This window comes from Corvus hawaiiensis, chromosome 10, assembly GCF_020740725.1.
Source record: "Corvus hawaiiensis isolate bCorHaw1 chromosome 10, bCorHaw1.pri.cur, whole genome shotgun sequence".
NCBI lineage: Eukaryota > Metazoa > Chordata > Aves > Passeriformes > Corvidae > Corvus > Corvus hawaiiensis.
The window spans coordinates 27138035-27165991 of NC_063222.1; the positions used below are offsets into that span (position 1 = coordinate 27138035).

Consider the following 27957-nt stretch of genomic DNA (forward strand, 5'->3'; position numbering starts at 1 on the left):
GAAAAATCATGTAAAGCATGGAATAATGGTAATTTCTGTCTGTGGAATGCACAGATGCTCTTGGTACTTCCACAGAAATCAAGAATCCGGCATCAGAGATGGACTAATTAAGGAAAGGGAAATCATTAACCAAAAAAATGGGCAGAAAAACCCCAGATTTTAATTTATGTAAAGGCCCCAGAAAATATGACCAATGATGAAGGGAAGAGTCCAGCTTAATTAGACACCAACACCACAGCAAAGGGAAAACCCAGTTATGGAATGTGGCTCCTCCAGCCAGAGCCAGGAAAAAGCATCTGAACCTTGACAGAAAGGATGGAAAACTCTCCCAAAGTTCTCCTCCTCCAAGACAGCCAATTTACCAAAACTGGGAAGGAGACAGGCAACAAGGATAAGGCCCAATCCTTAAATTCAGAGCCCAAGGAGGAATGACAGCATTAGGCAGAACTATAAAATCCCAGCTCTAAACAACCGGATGCAAGGTCTGAATTTCCTGCTACAACACCAAAGGGACTCCGAGCTTCCCACCCGAGGGAATTTTCACACGAATTCGAGATCAAAGGGAGATCACCTTAAAGTGTCCCCAAACATCAGCAGCACTTTGACACGAGCCACAGCTCCACAGCTGAGGATTCCCCAAATCCTCTCCCTCCTCTCGTCCAAGACACAAACTGCCACTAAAACATTTGGATTTATTAACTTTAATCGTGGATTTTTAGGCTCACTCCACTTAACCAGGAGCCGCTTCCCAGAGTGACGCAGGATCTTCAGAGAGCCCTGGAACACCGGCTGGGTGGAAAAATCCCATCTTATTCCCACTAAAACCAGCCCAAAATGTGAGGAATAAGCAACAATGGATTACTGGAACACAATCAAAGGCAGGAGGGAATGGCTGTGGCAAATGGCCCGGATGGCTCAAGCACACAGCCGGGATTTTCGGAATTCAAAGCAGTTTTTGCAGCAAGGACTCCTTTAAAAGAACCAGAAAACAACAATGTATTCATTTCAGTGAATATTCCTGAAAAAAGCAAGGAAAAAGGCCTTCCTACTGGGAGTGGAAACAGCAAAATGGATTAACCACTCAGCAGAAATAGGGAGGGTTGTAAATAAGATTTTTTAAAAAAATTAATCCATAAATCCAGGTCTTTTAAAAAGGAAAATTCCTGGAAGTGTTAAACTTACACAGCCATAAACCCTGTGTGGGTTCTTTAATAAGAGAGGAAATAGGGATAATGTTGCACCCAGATATACACTAAAGGCTGAAAAATTACCTCCCCTCTATTTATTTCCTTGCAGCCTGGAATATCATCCCTTAGATTGACATTTGCATGGAAATTCAGCCACAATCACCAAAAAACTCAACATTCCGATAAAGAGCTGACAGAACAGAGATTTTTGCATCAACATCATCTGGTTGTTATTCTACAAATGCATATAATTCCTAATTTACCCTTTGAAAATTACTACAAATCTGAGCTGAATGTGAAGTGAGAACTGAGCTCTTCCGAGCATTGCGGGGTGCGTGGAACCCAAAATTAAAGGTAGAACGATGCCCACCGCTTACAAAAACTCTAAAGTGATTAACATTTAACTCTTAAATGTGCATTTTTATCTTTTATCACCGTTTCAAACTGCTGCTGTCTTATGCTACAACAAAGTCGTGGGAGAATATAAAAACAGCAGCAGATAAATGCAGGTTCTGAAACGAATTAATTTTTAATTAATTTAATTAATTTAATTAATTTTAATTAATAATTAACACATCATAAACTGCTTTGGAAAGAGCTCCAGCCAAGGATGGACTGGCTGGAAAAACAGGAGCACGACCAACAGGTAACAGGGATTAATTAACAACAGGAGGGGTTTATACTTGAATTATTGCTTTACTTTTTCCACTAAGAGAGGAGTTTTCTCTAAATAAATTAGAGTTTTTCGGGAAAAGGGAATCCCATCCCCTTCGGGATATTTGCATTGAAATGCAGCAATTGAAAAATAATAGAAAAAAACCCCCATTTTAAAAATGAAAAGCATTTCAAATATCACAAGGACCCAGTGAGCTCTCAATTAGCACTCACCATTTCAAAATTATCTGACAATCGACCCAAAATCATGCCTAATTACCCAGGAATTAATCTGAACTTAATCAAGATTATATACTTTGAATAAAAGCGCGTTTTCTCTTTGCTCTCAGATTCAATGATCAACTCACCCCCACTGCACCGTTTTTGGGATGGCACAGATCTGCTGTTTTAACTTTTCAAAAAATGACCCGTGTTTCATGCTTTTGGCTGCTTCTTTCGACAAATAAATACAATATAAAATGTGCAGGGCAAAACATAATTATCCTGAGGAGCACCTGCATAAAATCAGGGTGCAGAGATTTGTATCTTAGGTGCAGAGCACGGATAGTTGGGCAAATTTATGCTTCATCTCAGTATTGTGCCAAGATCCCTCTTCAGTATATGCAATAAAATACATTCGTATCGAAGACCTCCGTGCAAAATCCCCAAAAGAAGAGGAGAAAGAACCCCCCAAAAAGATGAATTCGATGGTGGCCTCAATAATTAGATTAACAATCAATTACATTTCTGCCAAAGTGTTTGTTTGCTGGAGAAAACCCTCCCAGGAAATGCATTTAAACTTGGGCACAGTGAAGCAGCCACTGCCCTCCATAAAGTTCCTTTATATATTTTTCCACAATATGCACAAAACCAGAATATGAAATCAGAAACATTTTACACATTCTCATACTTCAGAGAGCACTAACAGCATTTTACTCGTCGAAAGCACTTTATCTTCATGTCTCTATAAGGCAGAGTTGGTGCATAATAATGTAATTTATATTGCCTAAATGTTATTTTGGGAGCATTGCATCATTTCTCAAACTTCATGACCTTTACAATTTTCTAAACTTTTATTTCCCTCATTATTCTGAACAGATTTCATTACATATTTTGAATGTAAACAACCCTGAATAATGATGGGCCCCATTACGTATGTACAGCTCTGACAATCGCGCGCGGGGCCGAGATGGAAACCCAGTGCATTAATTTACCTCTCATCTGCCGTAACTGCACTCCCATAAAAAGTTTTATACTCAACTCACATAAATCACGGGGAAGAAAAATGAGAAAATCTGGTGGCTAACTCATCTTCCAGCATTCTGCGAAAATGAAATTCACTGAAATACCTATCAAAACTGCAATCATCAAGAGATAATGTCTTCTTAGGTCTATCTGCACTTTCCGATTTAATTTCCTCCATGCCCTTGACATCCACAGATACCATTAAGATTAAGAGCAGCGAGTAACTGAGCAGTTCTCAGATTTTGATATATGGGGCCCAGGCACTAAATGTAATATCATCATTTGAAAATTAATGCAATATTTCTTTTGTTAGTTTTTCGACTCGGGAAGCGGGACGAATACTCGGGGTTCTCGCCAGTAATTTCCCCATCAGAATGCCGTGCAATTATGAGGAGATATGCACCTGGTCAGAGGTCACCCAAATTACTCCATCATTTAATGAGCACGGAGATCAAACCCGAGCACACTGTTGCTGCCGAGAGACGCCTCGCAGCCTGCTACATCAAATCTGATGGAATCATTAGAGTAATAAGCAGGAAAATCTGTTTGCAGATTAACCTCTGGTTTCATGCTGCTTTCATCTAATGGGGCGCTGTGGAAATCTTGTCAGCTTTTCATCAGCCACGATCAAATTACGGGAATTGCGAACAAACCGCCGGCGCAATTGGAAACAACACCCGCACGTGCCGGGGGTTTTATGCAGATGCCAGGGAAAATCACACTCTTGATATTTTACAGCGTTATTTACCTCAGCTGATCACTCCTCTCATCCGTCTGCGGAGCCGCATCGCGGCCGCTCCCATCGGCCTTTTCAAGTTTACAGCGGAGAGCGCGAGTCAAACAAATTTCTGGGGTAAATACGAGCGGGGTGACAAAGGGAGAGCCAAATAAAGGCATGGGGGTCACATGGATGAAAGGTCACGGGGTCCCCACCACCGCCAAGGGTGGGGGAGGCACCTCTGCCTCAGTGGTAAATGAGAGTGATCAAAGTTTAGTTTTTAATAAAGACACACAGACATTAAAGTGCTGTTTCACATGGAGTGGCTCTGGTTTCTGAGCCCGTTGGTAATGGGAAGTGACAGGGCAAAACTCGGTTCTCTTACCAAGTTTCTACAACATTTGTCACCGTTGGGACAACAAACTACTGCAACCCTTTGAATATTGTGCCATTAACATATTCTGCCTCTGATGGTTTGATCCCCCGGTTGGTTTGATTCACATCTGCGACAAAAAGCAGCAAAACCTTGGAACAAATACAAGTGGTGCGTGCACATTAATTTAATACACACTCAGTGCAGTAGGTTCTCCACAAATCCTCCGGATCCACGGAGCCCCTCTGCAGGAGCAGCCCGTATTTCATCCCTGTAGGCAAATGGAGCCAAACAGGATGCGTTTTTCCATGGATATTCATAAGCCATTGATCTTCTGCGGCGTGATTACCTAATATGAACCTGATCCAAAGCTCCTGAAGGAGCTGGAAAGATTTCCAAGGGCCAGGCTGCTGCTGAACAAGGGGAATATTTGGGATGCCAACCCTGGCACAGCCAGAGGGTCCATCAGCCACCAACGGACAAGCCAGGGACACGAGGGGCCCCCTTCAACAGGGGACACAGCCAGACCCAGCACTGCTCCTCAAAAAGCACCTTCCAAGCTGGTGCCTCCCATTGGACACTTAGTGGCTCTCCCGCCCATCCAAGTGGAAATTTGGGATGTCCCTGGATACAAATGTCACTTTGGTAATAGGTGGAAAAACCTCTCCACCCCCCAACCTTCACTCCCTTCCTCTCAGACTGGGACAACATTTGCAACTGGAAATTTCACCCACTGCTCAGCACAGCTATGGAAAAGCTCAGGAGAATTAATTTTAGGGATTTACATCAGGAAGAATACTTTGAGTGATATGTCTCAACCTTCAAGTGAAACCATCCCTTATTAGTTAATAAGTGATGCAAATCAGAGGGGCTTTTTCATAAATTCATGGAATGGTTCGGGTTGGAAGGCCCTTGAAGATGATCCAGTTGCAAGGCCTGGTTCAGGTGACTGTAATACAGCCACCAAATTACAGTGAACTATTATTTATAAAAGTGTCATTTACCAGGGAATCCCAGAATCATTTGGGTTGGAAAAGCCTTCCAAGCCCATCGAGTCCAACCATTAACCCACCACTGACCATGTCCCCCAAGTGCCACATCCACAGGGCTTTTAAACCCCTCCAGGGACGGGGATTCCACCACTGCCCTGTTCCAATGCTTGGCCACCTTTTCCATGAAGGGATTTTCCCAAATATCTGACCTAAATCTGCCCTGGAGCAACCTGAGGCCATTTCCTCTCATCCATTTTGCAAACAGGTGAACAGAAAAGGTCCCTTTTCACTAAGTTTGATCAATCCTGTGTTCTGGATACTTGAAAAATGTGAGCATCCTGGTGTAAAGCTTAGAAAGGTGCCCAATTCCTGCTCTCCGTGGTGTGTTTTTAATCAGGAATAACGAATTCCACCATTCTGTGATGGCAATAAACCATTTTATGCACTCTGATCACCACATTTCTCAGCGTGGTAGCTGGAACACGATGACAACGCTCATCTCTATTCCATACGAAGATAAAATTCACATTTAAGTTACTTAAATATTTTTTAATGGACATAAAATTTTACTTCTTTCTCATCTAATGTGTACTTTGCAGGAACAAACACTGGGCCCTTCAGGTCCTCTGTGTTCATTTGCACCCTGGGAGACTGCAGTGGTTTAGGTTGTAACCTCATGCTGGTCAACAACATTTTGGGCTCAATGCAACCAAAACCAGGTAAAATCCAAAGGCAGAATTCAGTGCTTGTCCACAAAAATGCCAATATTTACAGTCTAAATAGTAGGAGTTAATCACTGATCAGTTACAAATAATTCATCTGCATAATTAATATTTAACACTAGATTAGAAAAGGGCCCAACCTGATTATTTCACAAATTCTTAATTTTTTGAAAACTTGCAGAAGATGAGTTATTTTATTATAACCTTGCCAAAATTACCTCAGCAGTGGCTGTGCTCTCACACTTCCCACTCCATGAGGAATCTCCTATGTATCCATCACCTTTTAGGAAGGAGAAGATCAGAAAGACTCAAGTTGAAGACTCAAGTTTAATGTTCAAGCACCAAACTAAAGGCCAGACACAAAGAGGCATGAAAATTGTAATTCCCAAAGAACACCACAGTGGTTTCCCTAAGGGAATTCTTTCAGCTTTAATAATTTTTAGGACATGTGAGATAAAATGTCTTCTATTAAAAAAAAAAAAAGTGAAAAATCTTATTTTTAAATAAATCAGTTTCAACAGGGGAAAATCCCAACCCTCCATTCGGCCTCTGTAAGAGACAATTCAAGCCTGCAGAACATAATTGACCAGCATGGAATTTTGCCAGGACAGCAAGATAAACATAATTACTCGTATTAAGAGCGTTAATTAATTGTTTGTGAACACAAATAATTGGCTGCTTGGTTTACAGCTCGCTGGGAAGCCAAGGACTCTGTCAGACATCACTGTCCTGTGGCCACCTGAGGACCACGGGGCTGTGACACCACAGGTGAGAAACTCAGAGAGCAACGATCAGCGAGGGGCCAGCACAGTGACAGCCAGGAAATAAATACTAACACTTAATAAAAAGAAACACTTCATAAAATATTGACACCTAATAAAGGAGAGGGGTTTTTTTGGTTGGGTTTTTTTTGGTTCACCAGATCAAAGAAAGATGTGGACCTTAAAGCCCATCCAGTGCCACCCCTGCCATGGGCAGGGACACCTCCCACTGTCCCAGGCTGCTCCAAGCCCCAGTGTCCAGCCTGGCCTTGGGCACTGCCAGGGATCCAGGGGCAGCCCCAGCTGCTCTGGGCACCCTGTGCCAGGGCCTGCCCACCCTCAGACACAGGAATTCCTTCCCAGTATTCCATCTAAACCTACTCCCTTTCAGTTTGAAGCCATTCCCTCTTGTCCTGTCAGTCCAGACTCTGGTAAATCACAAATTGTCAAACACCCTTTTTTCACAGAAGGGACTCAATAACAGATTATCAAATCAAGATAAAGACTCTTAAGGTGGGAAAAACCTCCTTACACGTATTTGGAGATGTGGGAATTAAAGTAGCAGAGCCGGAATTGTGTGGCTGAGATCTTTTGAGGAATATCCCTATAATTTATTGGAGTCCAAAAGGTCTTTATGGGCAAAATCTTGGGATATGGAACAGTTTCCAGCACAAATATTCCTACCTGCAGGTGCCTTGGGAAACAGTTTGTTTCCTCGAGCACCCATTCCTAGGACAGATTTTCCAAGATGAAAGGGAAAAGGGAAAAAAAGCCTCAAACCTGGAGGTTTTTGACAGATCTTTCAAAGAAACATTCCCTGCCCATGGTAGGGGGTGGAATGAGATATTATAAGATCTGTAAGATACACAAGATCTCTTCAAGGGATCTTTAAGGTCCCTTCCTGCCCAGTGCTGGCATTCTAAATGCAAAGCAGCCCATTTATTTAATGAAGACATAATTTTATTCCAAATTATTGTGAGTTACCCTATAAGCACTTAAGGCATCCTCATTCCACAGGGGATATTTCCAGCACATTTTGCCCCAATCCCAGAGAAACCCTGAACACCACTCAACTCTCTTCCTGCTCCCCACCTCCCCAGGCTACTCCAAGCCCACAGAGCCTCTTCCTTCCCACTCTTTGGGAACATTTGTTGTTCTAAACCAGGCCTGCAGCTCCTGCTGTGGCAGAAATCCCAGTTTAGAACAAGTCCCAGCCAAAGTCAATCTGTCAGGAGCAAAGCAGCTTCATTGTGCACGAGAAAAATCCCAGGAAGGTGCTGGATTACAACTCCCTGCCACCAGCAGGGAGGCAAAACGTTCCTAAAATTTATTTAAGGGACTCAACCCGCAGCTGAGATCCCCCTGGAAGCAGCAAACAAGATGGATTTGCCAGCTGCTCCAAGAATTCTGCTCCTTATTCCATTTGCTGATTCCCAACACATTTCTCACATGGCACCTTTAGAAAAGGGGAGCTCCTGAGAACTGGGCCAGGATATCCATCCCACCAGGATGGCCATCCCACCAGGATACCCATCCCACCAGGATGTCCATCCCACCAGGATAGCCATCCCACCAGGATAGCCATCCCACCAGGATAGCCATCCTGTCCATCCCACCAGGATGTCCATCCCACCAGGATAGCCATCCCACCAGGATAGCCATCCCACCAGGATGTCCATCCCACCAGGATGTCCATCCCACCAGGATGTCCATCCCACCAGGATAGCCATCCCACCAGGATAGCCATCCCACCAGGATAGCCATCCCACCAGGATAGCCATCCCACCAGGATAGCCATCCTGTCCATCCCACCAGGATGTCCATCCCACCAGGATAGCCATCCTGTCCATCCCACCAGGATGGCCATCCTTTCCATCCCATCAAGATGTCCATCCCACCATTCCATCCTTTCCATCCCATCAGGATGTCCATCCCACCAGGATAGCCATCCTTTCCATCCCACCAGGATGGCCATCCCACCAGGATGTCCATCCCACCAGGATGTCCATCCCACCAGGATGGCCATCCTTTCCATCCCACCAGGATGTCCATCCCACCAGGATAGCCATCCTTTCCATCCCACCAGGATGGCCATCCCACCAGGATAGCCATCCTTTCCATCCCACCAGGATGGCCATCCCACCAGGATAGCCATCCTTTCCATCCCACCAGGATGGCCATCCCACCAGGATGTCCATCCCACCAGGATGGCCATCCTTTCCATCCCACCAGGATGTCCATCCCACCAGGATAGCCATCCTTTCCATCCCACCAGGATGGCCATCCCACCAGGATAGCCATCCTTTCCATCCCTCTAGCACTCCCAGGAGATACTGGTACCCAAGCTCCTACAAATCACCCTTCCCAAGTGATTCCCAACATGATTCCCAACAAGAGAAAAGCAATTTTTTCCAGTGCAACACACGATGTTTTTAACAGCACTATGGAACCGTGGGGATTATTTAATTATTCCATGAAAACATTAAACCCTTCTCAGGATGGATGTGCCATTAATAGCGAATATTTTAATTTAATGGGATTTAATAATCACTTTAGATGAACTATTTAATGTTCCACTGATTGCTGATACCAACATGTGAGGCTCAACCAGCTCCTGACTTGTGACAAGATTTTATTTTTCCCAGTTTTGATCAACTGACAAGTTTTTAATGCTAAGCCTGGCTTGCCATCACTTGTGGGTTTAATATGTTTATCTAAACCAGAAATATTTTGCACCTCAATTATTATTATTTTCTGCTGCAGCCCTGAATGGAATTTAAGTCAATCCATTATTCATAAAGCAAAGACAAGAGAAAACACAAAGCTGTGCACTTCTTTCACAGCCTCCAAATGACTCAAACACACCATATTTATGCATGCAATATTTGATTGTGTCCCTGTCTTTCTTTTTTTTTTATATTTTTTTTTTAATCACAAGTTTGTTGTTTTCAGATCAGGATATGCCAAAAATCCAACACCAAACAATTTTTGTTTATAATTAAGGCAATCATCAATCCAGGGATTGTAGGCCGGTTTATTTCATCTCTACATCAAAAAAAAGTAAATTAAAAAAATTAAAATTCCCTTGAAATGGGGAGATAAATGAAAATGTGAGTGCCTTCACACAATAACAGTACCCTGACCCTCTGGGAAATGGTTGACTTTCTCAATTCAAGGTATTCAAAGCTCATTTAAAAGTGTTCATTTGGAATGCAGATATCAAAGATGATGCAAATGTTCAAGAGAAAATTAAAACTTACCAGATGTTCTAATCCAGCTTTGATGTTTGCAGAGTCCCTGTAAGAGAAGAACAAAAGTTCTAAATAGTTGCTAAACCCTTGTCTGCAATGATTTCTGTTTAACTCTGAAATGGCAAAGCTGGGTCATTTCTCCCGTGTGTAAAATATTTGATTTTAATACAAATATTTACCTCTAACACCTAAAAAATATTGATTATCCTAATGCACAGTGACAGAATTAAACCCCCAAACAGCACCTGCCCTGAAACTGCTACAAACCATAGCAATGCCACTGGATACATGTTTAAAACCAACATTTTTAATCTAATTGTCCCACTATTTACACTGGGAAGAATCAGCCAGGCCAGGGCACGGGGTTGTTCATCAAATCCTCGTTTGGTGCTCGTGGCTCTGCTTTGCCACCCTACTGAAATCCCGTGCCCCTTTCCAAGGTGACAGAGAAGGAATTGTGATTCATTCCATGGGTCGTGGCAGCCATGCTGCAGCTTGGCATCTGATTCCTGAAAGCTGCAAAAAATACAAATGTACAGACAGAAAATGGGGAAAATTTTACATGAAGGCAGCTCCAAAAAAAAAAAAATGGACCAAACTATCCAAGGAAAAACACCAAAAGGCAAGAATTCAGAGGGAAAATTAATCCTTAACACATCCTGCTATGGAAAAAATTACAAAATCCAATGGAAAACAAATTTAAAATTCCCCAAATCCCAACCCACTGAACAAGGAGATGGCTCCTGCTTCCATCAGCTCCAGGTTCTACCTAATTCCAACATCACCTCTTGGAAGGTGGGTCATTGCCACAGCAAACAAGGAGAAACCAGCCCGTGAGGATTGCAGGGAATCAGTTAATACCACAGCATTACCAATTACTGGTACTACAATTACTAATTATTTGTAATTTCCTAAAGCTTTTCCAAAAATCTGCTACATGGTTTTCTTCTATTTAAATGTCCCTAATGAAGTGAGAGGGGGAAAAAAAAAAAGTATTTTCACTATTTGAATTTTGAAGGAATTTATTCTTCTCAGCCACACTGGATTTATCCCAAATTGTCTCCCACATCTTGAGCCTGAAGGAGAATCCAGGGAGAGCTCAGAGCTCCTTCCAGGGCTTAAAGGGGCTCCAGGAGAGCTGCAGAGGGACTGGGGACAAGGCATGGAGGGACAGGACACAGGGAATGGCTTCCCAATGCCAGAGGGCAGGGATGGATAGGAGATTGGGCAGGAATTGTTCCCTGGGAGGGTGGGCAGGCCCTGGCACAGGGTGCCCAGAGCAGCTGCCCCTGGCTGCCCCTGGATCCCTGGCAGTGCCCAAGGCCAGGCTGGACACTGGGGCTGGGAGCAGCCTGGGGCAGTGGGAGGTGTCCCTGCCCATGGCAGGGGTGGGATGGACAGGATTTAATCTCCCTTCCACCCCAAACCATCCCGTGGTTCCATGATCCATTTTGGAGGTGCTACCTGGCCTTCAAGGCCTGAATTGCTTTGGGAGAGGGATGCAGGGCAGGGCTGGGAGGAGCTCCCAGGTCAGGCCCATCCCTGCCATCAGTATCTCCCCCCAGCCTGTGCTGAAAGCAGCCTTAATTCAATTACAGGCCTCAAAACTGATAAAAAAGGTCCTGAAGTGGAAAATGTGAAGAGATTATTGGCAAATGAATAAAGATTTGTATCGAACCAACACACGGGAGGTAGAGCAGGGCTTGGTGGGGCTTTTTTTTCATCATCCCCTGTCTCAAACCTTCTGGGAACAGCGAGTTTCCCTTCCCCTCCTGCAGCACATCGATTCCTGAATTAGGCTGCAATATTAAATAATTAATATACTCGCCATGATTGATGTTTTGCATTAGTTGAATATTAGGTTATCAATCAAAATCCACTTGGTTTAATGTAATAATATTGAAAAAGTGTCACGAGCTGTTCAGCCAATTTGTAGTTGAGGCAGCCCAGACAGGAATATTGGTGTAACACAAGGCCCTAACGCAGGAAATGCAGTGCTCGAACATCCATAAGGAAAACATTATCAAACTAACCAGGACAAGGCTGAGCTTGTCCTAAATAAACCTTGGGGCACCTGTCACTTCCAATGAAAACCTCTTCCCAGCCTGAGGCTGCTGGGCATCAATCAGCCACGCTATGGCAGGGTTTTATCTTTCAGTTAACCAACAGATTATATTATAGATTTTATGCAATTATATTCTGTATTCTATATTATACTGCATTATATATACAATACAATAAATTATATTGCATAATTACAGCTATATTTATATCATTCTACATAATAGTCATATATCTTAAAATACATACCATAAACTGTATTATAAAATTAGTTATGTTTGTATAATTATATATAATGATCACATATTTAAATTTTATTATTGGTAACATAAATTTTACAAACAAGACTCCCATTAATACTATATTTCATTTGTTGTTTTAGGCAAAAACCAGACCTATGGTCACAGCTCAGTCTCCCACGTCGCCTTGAGCGCCTGCAGAATTTTCAACCACGAAACACCACAAATAAACACCAGGAGCAGCTTCCTGCACATCCAGCATTCCAATGCTCACATTGAAGAAACCATATAGTTGTATTAATTTGATATCATTACCAGGTAATTATGTTTTACTCTGTTTTACACCCCAGAGTCCTCAACAAGGCAAGTATTTGCCTTTCAGACCATCTCCAGAGCAGCACCTTCATTTCTTTCGTTCATTAGGCAAGTTTGATTTTATTCTTGAGGTTTCCTTTTTCCTACCAGAGAAGCTCTGGAATTGTTTCCCCACTAAAGTCAAGATTTGCAGTGAAACACCACTTGACATGCATGTATTTAAAATCATCCCTTAAACCCAGTAAATGAAACTCAGGCTCATCCAAATGTTTCAGCAATGCCAGGGGAAAAAAATTCCAGCTGCACTTGAATCCTGGTCATGAGGGACCTGCAGCAAGAAGCTGGGAATTCAATTAAGGAAGTTCCATCCCTGCCCACACAGCAGGTGGAACTGGAAGAGTTTTAAGGTCCCTTCCAGCCCAAACCATTCTGGGATTCTCCAAGTTTCACCAGGTCTGGGATTACTTAAACCCACAGTGACTGAGGTGATGAGAACTTCCTTTCCCAGTAAATTAAATTTAAAATATTCCCTAGCACTTGCTGAGATCATGTTTTTAACCTAGAATATATTCATGTTCCTAAAAATACTCCCTGTATCAAACTAACCATTAATCAAGGGAGTTGAAAAAACCACGGAATCACAGAATGAACTGGGTTGGAAAAGACCTTTAGGATCATCCAGTCCAACCAAAGGCTTCCATGCAATGACACACTGTGTGTTTCTGCCTCAGGATATCCCAAGATGAGACACTGCTGAACTTGTCTTTTTTTTTTTTTTCCGCTGCTCTTCCCAATCTTTCCTGCACCTTAAACTCCTCAAGAAAAGCAAACGGTTTGGGTTTGGGAATCCTACACCCCGAGAGGAAAAGCATCCACGATACTGTTTTTAAAGTGTGAAATGCTGTTTTGTTCGACCAAGTATCAACTTCAAATGATCTGGAGCTGATCCTGGAGAGCAAAGACCCCAAAGCTGGTGGTCCTGAGCCCAGTGGATCCCTCACTCCAATCATCCAAATAATTTATCTCAGGAAAAACCAGTAGGAAGTTTGGCCAATTACTAATAAATTTAAATGCAACAAAGAGCCAGGAAGATCCTACGAAGGTCACTTAGCAAAAGCAGGAGGAAAAGCCAAAGTCACCCCCCTCACAAACACACTGGAGTAGCTTGGAAGTGCCAAAGAACTCAGTGGAATATAATGCAAACCAAATCGAATCATGCTAAAACCAGGCACTTTAAACAGGACACAAGGTGAAACCATTTCCATAATACGTTATCCTAGAGAGGAGGAAAATCAGTTCCCAAGAGACCTTATCAAATATTCAAGAGGGGGAAATATGTAATAACCCTGGCTCAGAGAGTAAAATCCAAGACTTCATACAGTTGAAATAAATACTGAAACTAAACAGAGGAGGAAAAACCCCAAAATACAGTGTTGATAAAAGCAGTATTTTCAAATAGACCCTATAAAAATATTGCATTTCTTGGTCTGTCTTTCCCAGGTAAACAAGAGACAAAATAACTACCCAAAATCTCCTGGTTTTGTTTCATGGAAGCTTCAGGTCGGGTTTGGAAATCCCATAAATCACAAGAGACAAAATAACTACCCAAAATCTCCTGGTTTTGTTTTACAGAGGCTTCAGGTCAGGTACGAAAATCCCATAAATGAACCAAAGCTGATTTCTCTGTCCTGGCTGCCTTAAAGCCACTCCTCAGCTCAACTTGGTGATTCCAAGGACACCATAATGTGCAAGTGCTTGGAGTTTTCCAACGTGGAGTGGGGTTCGGTTGGGTTTTCCCCTGGTTTTGGCTGGCTGGGTGGGATTTCTCCTCCTGCTCCCTTCAGGAGGGAAGCCTCGTTCCTCCCCGTCTGCATTCCCAGCAAACAGAGGCAATTAAACGTGGGACTCCGGAATGTCACGGGCTCTGTTAACCAGCCTTAAATAAATTAGACAACTTTGGCCTGGTTTACCTTCTCTGTAATATTATTTAGTAGATATTCAATTAAAACACATCCTGTGAGTGAAAGTGTAGGAAAACATTTCCATAATGGACATCAGTGGCAGTCGGAAGTGCTGCTAATTGGCCTCAAAGTACAAACCAGATTACAAAAGTAGCAGAAAGCCCGGCAGTGTAAATGCCCACAAGGCTGGGCTGAATATTAAACAAAGCCCAGCAAGTTCCAACTATGGGAAAAACTCTCCGGACTGGTAGAGAGTGTTACAGGTTAATGAGGAACATAGAAGGAGAGCACAATAATTATCATACCCACCACCTCCCCATCTGTGGTGGGATGGCTGCAGAATATAAACACAGTTGATCAGCATTAAGGCTGCCACTAATTACACGTCCTGCCATTAGCAGAGTGTGAGCAGAAATATTTGAAACGTGAGCTTTTCCTCTGCTCGTGGCATTGAGGAATATTAAATGCAAGCGTAAGTCAGGGAGGAAATTTAAATGTTCTAAGCACTAAAACAATTTGAGTACAATCGATTTTCCATTTTCTGAAAGCTTCTAAATCCCCTCATTCACCCAATTACTACTGTACTTAACCTAATGAAATTTTATTCTGCAGGAACAATACCATTCTCAAACAAATTGTTGAAAAAAAATATAAGATTAAAAACTTCGAGACAAAGAACAAACTCCTAGAGAAAAGATGCAAATAAAATTACTATCATAATCTTTTGTTTTTTATTTGCAAGTAGAAGAGTGAAGAGAAACAAAAGCATGGAACATAGCATCTGTCATATCAGAATATAAAAAGATGATCCTGGCACCAAATGAAAAAGCTCTAATTCATTTGCAAATCAAGCCTGCCAGTTCTATTTCAAGCTGGCGGTAACTGTCAAGAGTTAACAAGATAATCACTTTCAATCCTGCCTTCAATGGTACATTACACTGTTATTCCATTCAATAAGGCCCTTCTTTGGGGCACTGGATGAATGGTTTTCATTTCGAACTCACACAAAAAGTTGCAGAAAAAAAAAATCCATGGGGCTTAAGAAAGAAATCCCTTTATGGGCATTTATCTGCCGGCACTTGCTTTTAGGCAAAATGAGATATTTGGATACATTGGTGTCCATTCACTTCCTCTATTCCTTCAGGCCCTCAGTCTGGTGATAAAAAAAAAAAAATCCCACAAGGAAAACTCAAGCCTGTTCCGTTTGGGGTTGGGTTTTTTTTAAACTATCTATGCACATTAAACAAGTTCTGCAATAATCTTTGGTAAATACTTCTCACCATGCTGAAACGACACCGTGTTTGAACAGCTCCATCTTTGTCTAAATTCATTAAAAACTGCTCAAAACCCAGTAAATGCTCACAAAAATTGTGCTTAGGGAAACATTTGCCAGTTGCTCATTAAATATTCAATAAAAATAAAGTTACCAATTAAAGGCGCCCTGCCTAGGAAACAAGGCAACCTCCAATTTATCTGAATTAATTATTTGTAACTCTTTTTAAGACTCTGTGCCATGAATTCTTCCCAAGGAGAGAAAATCTTCTAGAAGTTTATTAAGTATTTTAAACTCATTTGCTGGCACCCAACTTTCCACTAAGACCTGTGAAAATCTTCTAGAAGTTTATTAAGTATTTTAAACTCATTTGCTGGCACCCAACTTTCCACTAAGACCTGTAAATAAAACACTTCATGCTTTTGCTCAGTGCTCAAAATTCACATTGCAAGACACAGCCTTGGTTCCATTGCACAGATCTCATTCTGTTACTGCATGTTCATATTTAAAGGTTGGGACTGATGATCTTGGAGATCTTTTCCAACCTCAGTGATTCTACACCGGCAATTTGAAGCTTCTATACTGACTTTGGAAACAAATCACTAATTTTTTTTCCATTTTTTCTTTCTTTAATCCCCACAGATCTCAGTTCAGAGAACAAAGCTAAAATCTATATTTAATATCTGAACTGAGCTCAGCTTATCCAACCTATAACCAGTGCAGAGCTAGAAATACTTTTTATTTCGTTTTTTAATCAGCAAAACCCACTTTCCTCAAACCCAGGGACCCACCTCATCCATCGTTTCTTATTCCATTTGCAGAACTCTGAAGATTGTTGATTGTTTTTCTAACCCACCACTACAAGTCAGACATCATCTTTCCCCATGCTCTTCATGCAAATGCTCCTTTCTATTCAGGGTTTCTTTTATGGAAAATCTAAACACCACAAGTTATGGCTTTGTTTTTGTTCTTTGCACTTCACAAGTTCTTCAAAGGTTCTAAACACAGAGATGTTCTTATAATTAAAAATACACCTTAACAAACTCAAACCTTCCATGCCTTTGTGTAGCACTGGAATACAGCTGGTTTTGTTGCCCTGCTGCCCCTCCTTCTCAAAAAGAAGGAATATTAAATAAAAAGTAATTAAAAGTTCACACAATTTTGCAGGATCTTGAAAGAGCACAAGATGTTGCACTTGGAATAGAAATTAAAAGGAAGTGACAGACGGATTTCAAGCAGCAGGTCAGGATTCTAAGCAAGAATAATAAAGTCCCAAAAAACCCAGGAGAAATCTGGGATGTGTTCCGTTCCTTTCTAGCCAGCAGCAGGATGACACCAGCACTGCTGAAAAACAAACAACTGATTAAAAAATAACAATGACCCAACAACCGACTCATTTCCCCAGCTCAGGAGGAAGACCAGGCTCACCCAGCAAGTCTTAGATGCACAGATTTTAAGGCCAAAATTTAAAAAAAGGTTTCCAATATCCCTAAAGACATGTGCAGCACTTTGGGAACCGTGGTCAAGCTCAGCTGAGCCCCACAAATTCCCACTTTGCTGAAATTCCAGCACCTGGGACTGCATTTGATCCAATTTTAGCACACTGAAACCTCACGATGTTTTGGGCAGCACCACTGGGAGGGATAAAAATCCAGTTTGGAAATGCTTTTACAGGGCTCCTCTTTGTTCCTGCAGGTTGAGTTGGTTACTCTGGTTTAATTCCTCTCCCTTCTTCCATCCAGCCTGGGTTGCTGTCCCTGAGGGACTCAGGGGCATGCTCAGAATGTCTCAGATATGTCAGACAGGCCCAGGTTTTCAATCACACAAGGTAAAAATTGCCCTGTTCCTGAAAAGAGCAGATCTACTCAATCTGAGAATATTTCGTTTTAATCTGCTCAGCTACCTCAGCTTTTCTGGTCAGAAGAGATTTGAGTTTCAGGCTTTACTTCACAATTAAACTTTTTTTTTTTTTTTTGCATCTCAACTCAATGCAGCCCTAAGGAAAACCTTTGGAAGTCTCTTGCTTTCTCCAAGATGGTCAATTCCAAGAGACCCAGCCTAACTTCCAGTAAGGAAGGAAGTTGTATCCTCTCCTAACAACTTCCACGCTGGGCTGTGTCACAAGACAAATTTATAAAATTTTAAAAGGTGGAGCTAAAGTCATTCAAGCTTGAGGGGAAATTAGATCCTTGGCCACAAATGAAGAGGAAGAAATAATATTTAATCAAAATTAAAAATAGGAACTGATTGCAATTGCAAACATCTGACCAAACCCAAGCCTAACAGACAATGATAAAAGTAACCTGGAAGTGCTTTGAAATTAATGAAAACATGAGGGGAAAAAATCAAATCAAATTCAAAGCAGCTAATTGGAGCTGATGAAGGAAAGGAGATGGACAGGGATCACTAAAGGGATCCCACATACAGCAGCTCCCCCTTTGGTTTTCACAGGATTCAGTCCAAAACAAGGCACCCGCGGGACATGGCCCACACCAATGTGGACTAGAATTTGATGTCCAACACAGCGTGGTGAGAACAACGAAAGACCCAGAAGTTCCACTAAATCACAAATTGTATTTTTGGCAGAAAATTTGACAGCCTAGAAGAACCCCAAAACTACCAAGCAAAGCTGTCTGAGCTCTTCATGCTCCTTGAGTTGCACCAAAACCTCCTTAGGGCTTCACGTTTCTTTAATTATTAACTCTAAAGTTCTTACCACACCACATTGGTCTCATTCATTTCACTCTCTTGCTTTTGCTTTTAACCTTTTACTGCCATGAAAAACTAACACCATCTGTTTTCTTTGGCATTTCTCATTCCCAGCACTTCCCAGAGAAAGTGTCTGGTGGAAACAGAGAGCGGGACTGGCTTTGCAGGATGGAACAAACCCCCAAGAAGCTGCCAGCCAACGTCTAGACCAGGAATCCCAGAATGGTTTGGGTTGGAAGGGACCTTCAAAACCATCTCACTCCAGCTGCCCCACCATGGGCGGGGACACCTTCCCCTAGAATCTCCCAAAAGCATTTTGTGTTTTGGCATTTCTTCAAGGAACTGTGAGTAATTAGTATTGCACATTATTGGTTTACCACCAACTGGACCAAAATGAGACCAAAAAAAGACAGAACTATAAGGCATGTCTCGTTCTACAGCCAAGATTTCCTTCACAGGTCATTTTTTAAATACAGAGTGAAGAGATTCCTGAAGGAATTGAGCACCATAAACATGGCAGGCTCCAAGGAAAGTTGAATCTTAAGGAATTGGGAGGTTGATGGTTAAAACCAGCATTTCCTGCTGTATCTGCAAATCTTGGAGGTGAAGTGAAATAATCTATTTTAAAAAAGACCAAATAAGTGACCAGATCCCAGAGGATTCCCAGACTGTACAAAAGACCTGGGAATGTGGATGATCTAGCCAACACTGAGCAACCACTTCTGGTGGGAAGAATTCCGCATGTGCAGAGAACCCAGGGAATATCCCACAAACACCTCAAGTTACAAACCCAACCAGTAAATTGTAGCCAAATTTATGTGCCACACATCCCATCCAGCGCTCACCAACCTGCTGCTCATGAGGGACTTCCTGAGATCACTGAGGCTGGAGAAGACCTCCGAGGCCATCAAGTCCAGCCTTTGGCCAAATCCTGCAATTAAATTCTATTCTGAAATAGAACATCCAATTTTTTGACCACTCCAGGGATGGTGACTCTAGCCCTGCCCTGGGCAGCCCCTGCCAGTGCTTAACCAATCCTTCAGGGAAGAAATACTTCCCACTGTCCAACCTGAGCCTCCCCTGGCCCTCACAGAGCCAGGCTGGCAAAGACCCCCAAAAATCACTGAGTCCAACCATTCCTGAACCAACACTTTAACACAAGCCCAAGGCAGTGCAGGTTTACATTAAAATGCCTATTTTTACCTCAAACCAAGTCTGACACTTTGGGGTGGTGGCCTCAACCAGGCCAGAGTCAGCTGAGTTCATGTGTGAATCAAGGTTTTATACTTTCTCAAAGGAGGAACAGCCACTACAGCCAAAAAACCCTTCACCAATAGGAAATTCAGTTCCCAGGATTAAGGATTTTCCCCTATTTTATCACAACACTCTTCATATTTGTCTTATTTCCCTCTTTTCAGGAAATGCATCCAGACAACTTTACTGATATCAATCAGAACAACCTGAACTGTTTGCTAACTGCTGGAAGAGCGTGGTGGGGAACACTGGACCCATGTCTGAAAGGGATTAAGAGAAAATAAAAAATGTAATACATAAATTCAATAACTAAATTCATAACCCGGAATGAATGTGCAAAATGAGGGACTGCTCTCCACAAACAGCACCTTGATATTGCTGAAAAAAAAGGTCTCCTACATTGGCTTTTGCCCCATTTTCAGTTTGGGCTGGAAGTTGCAATTTCAATATACAAAATTATTATGGCTTGCAAAGAAGTGCCACAAAGGGGTGTCCCCAGAAAGAGGGACTGGAGCTGTTCCAAGCAATCAAACACATCCATGGGTTCAGCACAAAGCTCAGGACAGAGGGGCCTTCCACACAAAGGCAGGACAGGATAAGCCACTGCTTAACTTTCTGTTCAAGCAAGATATTGCAAAGTTACATCAACATTTGGGCATAGTTTCAGGCCTTTCAAGCAGGTCAGGATGTTCTAACAACATAAATAAATAATATATAAAATACATCTATTAAAAAAATCCCCTCCCTCTGGTCATTGTGGCTTCAGTCAGCCAGGTCAGAATTTGGACGAGTACCTTTTACACCAGTACCAACAGCAGAGAATGGAAGAAACTGGAAGAATCAACTGAAGAAACTTAAAAATAAAGTTGAAAACTTTGTCCCTACGCACAAGAGGAAACAATAGTTTAGTTGTCTCTCCACATATTTTTTTTTTGCCCAGCAGCAGAAATATAGCAAAGCCAACAGCTGGAGTGAGCAATGCTCAAACTGCACCTAAAAGGGGGAAATCATTTCAGCTATGGGGTAAAATCTGCAAACTCTGCTTCATATCCGGGATTCAAGGTGGGCTCTTCCTTGGAAATCTGTAATGACAGAAGGTGCACAAACCAAGGGAAAAAATAGCAGTAAAATGTCCAGTCTTTGTACATACAACACAGCCTAGCACATGGTACTTGGTGTACCACAAAAGTGCCAAAAATAATTGTACAAATTAATAAACTGGTCATTTTAAATGCTTTTCTTTGGCCCATTCTATGTCTGGCACATCACTCATCGTGATGATGGTAATGATGAAGGCTGAAATCAGCACCCTCTGGAGCATCTCCTGCACTTGCAGGATGTCACAGACCTGACTGGGGAATGACAGAAAGCCAAGTGCTGAGAAGTATTTGAGAAACTGTAAGAGCCCAGCGCCAGGTAGATATTTTTTTAAAATTAAAATAGAGCCCCCAAAGTCAGAGCCGAGGGAATTCGCTATCTCTTGGATGTGGAATTGATCTGAATGCAATTACTTTACTCTTTTCAGCGCTGTTTGACTTTGAACTAAACATCAATTAATGCACAAGCAAGATCTGTTAACTCCAATACTGATTTTTTCCATAAAAGACGTGAAGCAAATTTATTGGCTTCCATTGAATGGCTTCCCACAATCACAACCATCACCCAGGCAAGCTCAACTTCATTTTCCAGTGGTCACTTAAACCCTTAATTCTCACGATAAAACTCCCTCAGCCTTAGTTTTAAACCCCTTAAATTAGCAAACAAGACATCACATAATGTATGCTCCAAAGCTGGGACCTTCCAGTGCTTCAGCTGCGATGCAGCCATTGAGCCATGGCCAATATAAGCTCATTTGAATAATCAATATGACAACCTTATTTTTCTAATGCAAACAGGATTGCTACAGTAAGGTGTCTCACTGCCACATCACAGTCATGGCCTCTTTTAACCCCTAATTAGATTTAGGCGATTATCCCTGCTCTTCCTTACAAGTGTACAGCCCGGATAAGGGATGACAAAAGCTATCTGCCACTTACTCAGCCTTTGCAGACTGCAGGTTATCCAGGGAGATACAGGGGAAGATCAGCAAACAATTGTTATTCATATCATCTCCAGTTTGGAGATAGTCACAGTTTGCCATACATGCTAAGGGAAAATAGCCCAGAGCATTAGGTAAATGCAAAACGCTTAAGAACATCGGGGTTACACAGATGGAAATTCAAGGTGATGTTGGGGAATTATGTTTAATTCAAATTGGTTATCACAAAGAAAACTATGGAGCAATGGTTTTGTGCCTCACACAGGAAACCCTGCCTTTTCAAGAGATTTCTGCTCATTGTCTGGCGGTGTGTAGCATTTTACATGGCTATTTCTACAAAAAAAAAAAAAAAAAAAGAAAGAAAAGAAATCAAACTTAGAACCCGCAATCCCAAAAGAATTACATTGCTCAACAAAGTCCGAGCAGACAGAGAAGATCTATTACAGAAATGTAATCACATTTCATTTACAAGAACTCTTATCTCAAGCACTTAAACATAACATTTAAACAGTTTTCCATTTTATTGTGCTCAGTATTGGAGCTAATAAGATAGAAAAGTATAATCACGTTAGCAACATTTCTATTGCATTACATAAACACAGCGCGAGATTAAAGGCAGAGCAGGGAGAAGGCAGCCTGGAAAACTAAGCCCTGGATTTCTCCTGGCAGACAGGAATATCACTGGGATCATGTGTGAAAACTGCCACGCTGAAATTGGATCCTGTGTTCCCAAAATGGCCATTCCCAGACTGACTGAAAAGGGGATTTCACCACATAGCCTCCAAATGGGAAGGTGCTTTGAAGCAAAAGTACTGGCTCTTACTGGAAGGATCATTCATCCAAGGCAAGTAAAATTGTCAGAATTGCTAAAAACGCCATTTGGACAGAGCTTTGAAAAGCACTGAAGGGGGAGGATATATTTTAAAAATTTTATACAGATTGTGATTAATTCCCCTTATCAGCACAGCTCAAAGTAGCTCCAATGCAAGCAGGGGCTTCATTTCCCAGGGAGGAATCACTGCAGCTCTTCCCAGATTTCTGCTCCATCCACAGCACAGGACAGCTCAGGCTGGAGGGGACCACGCTGCTCATGTGGTCCCACCTCCCTGCTCCAGCAGGGCCATCCCCGGGCACAGGACTGGAATTCTCCCTAGGAGACTCCACAGCCTCTCTGGTCCAGGTGGAACTTGCTGGGATCAGTCCCTGCCTGTTCCCCTGGTGCCACTGCTGGGCCCCCAGAGCAGAGCCTGGTCCATGCCCCAAAAGTTGCTCCAAAACTTGCAGTACAGAGAAGAAAGAGAACCAACCAACCATGGAGAAAAGAAGGATCCAGGGAGAGCTCAAAGCCCCTCCATGGCCTAAAGGGGCTCCAGGAGAGCTGCAGAGGGACTGGGGACAAGGGATGGAGGGACAGGACACAGGGAATGGCTTCCCAGTGCCAGAGGGCAGGGCTGGATGGGATATTGGGAAGGAATTGTTCCCTGGGAGGATGGGGAGGGGCTGGGATGGAATTCCCAGAGAAGCTGTGGCTGCCCCTGGACCCCTGTGTGTCCAAGGCCAGGCTGGATGAGGCTTGGAGCTAATAAATTTTTCAAAACCTGTGGAAGTTTGTCAGAAGAAAATTTCTCTCCCTTAAGCAAGGTGAGAAGCACAACCTAAAAATAAGGCACTTCCATGAGTCAGAATGTGTTACAGTGCAAACATGAAACATGCAATTTTCAAAAATTATATATAAAATATATAGCATATAAAATTGCAAGCCTTTATCTTCTAGGCCTAATTATCTAGTATCAATGTACTGAGTTATTGTGGCCTGAATGTTTAAAAATAAAGAAAAAAGTAGCAGAATTATTAAAATAACCTTTAAAGCTCATGGAAAGAGTTTCCAACAAGCTCTGGGGCCTAAAGCTTGTTTTGTTTTTTTTTAAATAAATTAATTGATGGACTTTAATCCTTTGTCCTCCTCAATAAAAAAACCACATTGTGACCTTTTAAAATCAGATTTAGTGGTTCCCACTCCATATAAACCCCTTCCTTCTCTTCCATCTTCATGCCCCTGACTCACAGGGGACCTGTAAATTAACTCCCAGCACAAACTCCCACTGCAACGTTATCCAAAACTTCATCCAGGTTTTTTTAGCACTGCTTAATGTGGTCAGGAAATAAAGGTTTTCCCTTGGACAAGGCAGAGCAAAGGAGGAAATAAGAACAAAAAAGGGAGATGGCAGAGACAGGCACACGAAGCCTTCTCACTCCTGCCCCTGCATTCCCCATCCCTGTGCTGAACACTCTCCCATAAATCCATGGTCGGCATTTCTCTAATATTTCTCAAAGCACAGAGCAATGCCCACCTGACAGGAATCAATGGAAGACCCCCTTTTCCCTCTTGGACACAGCATGATCCCGTTAAGCAGCCTCAAAAGATTCTGATCTGAGCAGCCACGGCAGACCTTCCTGATCAATTCCTTAATCCACGTGGAGAGAATGGACTGATCCTGCTGGTTCCATTTCAGTCCAGGGAAAATCATTCCCAACGTAATTCACCATTAAATGGGCCTTGTATTACAAGAACTTCAGCTGCTGGGAGCAGCTGAGGAGGGAGGCAGGATCCAGGAGAATCCCCAGCACATCCAAGGTGTTCCCTCTGGGTCTCCCATTTCTACCCTGGAAGTCACCCAAGCATTTCCCAGCCTCGTCCTTCACAGATATTTAAAGGTGTTGGTTTTCACACTGCAAATAATGTAAAAATTGATGGCTGAGGTGGAAGGGAACCCCAGAGTTTTCCCCCAGAAAAACTGCAATGCATCAGGTTGCCACAGTCTATGGAAAAAAGGGAAAAAACCCAAGATGATGCCGAATTATTGTCACATGGATGACTCCACTCCATGGGCTGGTGGATTCTGCTGGAGAACTGGAGGTGTTTCATTCCCAGAGTGGGTTGGGGGATTCTCAGTGAACAGAGAAGGACATGAGAATCAAGTGCACCCTCTGCATTTGGAACTCCCTTATGGGAATCCCTCTCAGAAATTCTCAGAAAGGAAAACTTAGGTTGGACAGCCTCTTCTCCTCGGGAAGATGCAAGAACCTCCCCACTCCAATGGAAAATTCCTGTAATGAAGTGGTGTGGAAACAGAAAAATGCGTGCACAGATCATCTGTAGGGCTTTACTCCTGCTGAGTAGGAACAATCCTGCCCTGCACAGAACCAGGAGGTGCCAAGGATGAAACCAGAGCCTGGAAGTAAATCATGGAATTCCAAAGGGATTTGGGTTGGAAGGGACCATAAAGACCACCTCATTCCACACCCTCCCAAGGACAGGGACACCTCCCACTGTCCCAGGCTGCTCCAAGCCCCAGTGTCCAGCCTGGCCTTGGGCACTGCCAGGGATCCAGGGGCAGCCCCAGCTGCTCTGGGAAACCTCTGCCAGGGCCTCACCACCCTCACAGCCAGGAATTTCTCCCCAATATCCCATCTAAATCCCTCTTAACTTAAAACTATTCCCTCATGTTGTATCACTGATCAACAATTTAGATTATTTCATTTAAGTTTGTCACATCATTTTGTAATTCCAGCTAACAGAAAGGTCCAAAATTAGACCAGGATTAGAAATGCTTTCCTCAAACAAAGATTCTCCTTCCCTTCCTAATCAAAGCCATGGATGGTTTATAATCTCCATAGCAGGTAAGCTCATTCCAGAAAAAGCATTCCCAATCCAAAATACGAGGTGCAACAGAGAGTTTAATATCCTAACGTGGATTTCAATTTCACTTTAACCACAGCATTATCCTTTCAATGGGCTGTTTGTGACCTGCCTCTCCTTTGCCTGCTCTGAGGAGCAGTTTGCAGGTTTGGGGCTGGGCTCTCCCTAAATCCTTGCTGGGGACTGTGGGTTTAGTTGCGGGGTGCAGAGCAGGGAGCACGGTGAGGTGATTACTGTATCTCTGCTGCTCAGTATCTGCAGGGTGTCTCAGTGCCACTCCAACTACTTAAACCCAGTAAAGAGATTACAGCTCACACTAACTGGATTTGCACAGCTCCGGATCATTCAGTTTGGATTCCTCCTGCCCAGATTAAGGGAGGCCATTAAAACAATAGTCAGCTGCTCTCCCAGCACAAGGTGTCCCAGGGAAAAAAAAAAAAACCACCCCAAAACTCCATGTTTACATTCAGAGCGTGTGTGTGTTTGGACATGTGGGCAAACAAAACCCTCTTTCAGCAGGAATACTCCACGTTCAAGGAATGATTCCATTAAAAGCCCAGGATAATGCAAATTATATAGTTATAAAAGGACAATCATGGTGGCTGGCAGTTTTAAGGAGCGGATAGTTTGGAAAATTTTAAACAGCTTAAAAGAATGTGTGTCTTTGAAGATACTGCCTTCAAATGCATTCCAAAACCTATTTCTGGAAATAGGGAGAAATATAATTCCCTCAACATAGTCCATGAATTTAGCAGGGAAGCTCCTTTGACAGCCATCACTAACTGACAGTCTGAACTGCAGAATTTGAACACAAAACTTAGATTTCTGTACTTAGCACAAAAAGTACTTAATGAATGAAAATGAAATGGTTACTCTGGACTAAAATCTATTTATTTGCCAGAGCCAGTGGTTCCCCAGCACCTCCTGTACAGTTTTGCTCCACAGTTTACACACGTGTCCCATCCACGCTGGCTTTTCCAGCTGTCTGGGAGTGAAAGGAAAAGAAATCATCCCATATGCTGCTGCCTATTAAATAAATGGCCAGTCTTTTGAGTCCTAAAAAGGGATTTTTAGCAAACAAAAAGAAAAACAAGGCCAACACAGCTTAGACAACAATAGCAACAAATCTCAGTCAAAGGCAAGTGACCCTCGAGCTGCTCTGGGCATATGGAGGTCTCAGTCCTTTTCAGGGAAAACCCTTCCTCTGCTTCCCATTAGCTCTGGCTGACTTACTGGAGAGGAAACTGTCCTCACTTGGCCTCTCAGCTGCTTCCTTCTGCCTTCCAGCACCAACAGCTTTTCCAGCAGAGCTCCTCGACTCCTCGTCCATCACCCCGAACATGCCCACGTGGCTCCCTCGGCACTCCAAGCCCTGGATGCTCTCAGGAACCTTCCTCTCCTCTGAGCATCTGCATGGGAAGCACTCCAAACTGCTCAGCTCCTTTTCCATCAGGAAATGCGGATTCTGAGAGGGCAAGTGATTAAAGCTCTCTGCACCGGCCTCACCTCAGAGACCCGCCACAGCTACGAGGTGACTTCTTCATTACCTGCTTTAGTCACCTCGTGTTTGGGTTCTGCCTGCAGGCTGGAGGCAGAGAGGAAGGCAAAAGCAGCAAGAATAAATAAATAAGTTAATAAATAGAAGAGGTATTTTGGTTTTATTGTGGATAAGTGACTCCTTCGCCATGACAATACATCCTAAAGATCCTGGAAAACCCACCTGGAGTCAAAGGAAGTGCCTGACAGTCATTGGAGCATCCCAGGCTGGACAAAGGGGCTCAACTTGTCATAAAAGTTTAGAAGCTGTTCCTCAAGAAGCTACCAAAAGAAATCACTGGAACAAGGAAGTCCTACCAAGCATCTTAAAACTTTACTACAAGCATCTCTCAACAGCATAACCAGAGCTCTTGTAAAGTCCTAGTAATTTAGTCCAGACACTGAAAATAAACCCTCTTGGATTAAGGAAAGGTTTTTCCCCTCTGACAAAAGAACAAAGAAATTTCTCCTGTAAGCATTCAAACTATTTTCCACCACAGGATGGAGTAGTTTGGTTTCAGCATTCAAAATGCAGTTGCTAATTTTAAACAGATTTTAAAGAAGTTCTCCAGTTTTTCTATGAATTTCCATGTTTAAGATGGACTTTTGGCCACAGACTCTGCAATTCCCAGCAAGCCCATTTCTACTGCAGGAAAGGCTCTGCCATCATTTTCCTGGAAGCACCTCCTCTAGGATGCTTATAACTCAACAAGAAGAATGTGATTAAGGTTGAAACACAGCATGCAAGGTTCCAGGCCTGCAGAAGTCCTTATTTATTATATTTGGGATCAAACCTTACAAAATAAATAAATTTTCCTTTTGGACTCCTGAGCTACAAACTAAACACAATGTACTTTCTCTATACTTTCCTCATAAAATAAGGAAATAAACTTTATTTTAAACACTAAAGAAAATCCAAATAATCAAAAAGGACTCCTGAATTCGAGACTTGAGCAGTGTAAATTAAA

General features: G+C 42.7%; 1 protein-coding gene across 1 annotated transcript in view; it reads right to left on the reverse strand.

Moving 5' to 3' along the window:
• The window catches only part of RSRC1 (arginine and serine rich coiled-coil 1), a 104797-nt gene that overhangs the window by 47011 nt on the left and 29829 nt on the right, over window positions 1–27957 (reverse strand). The window contains exon 6 of the mRNA XM_048314349.1: window positions 9913–9949. Coding sequence (XP_048170306.1) covers window positions 9913–9949 — 37 coding nt within the window. The remainder of the gene's footprint in view (window positions 1–9912; window positions 9950–27957) is intronic.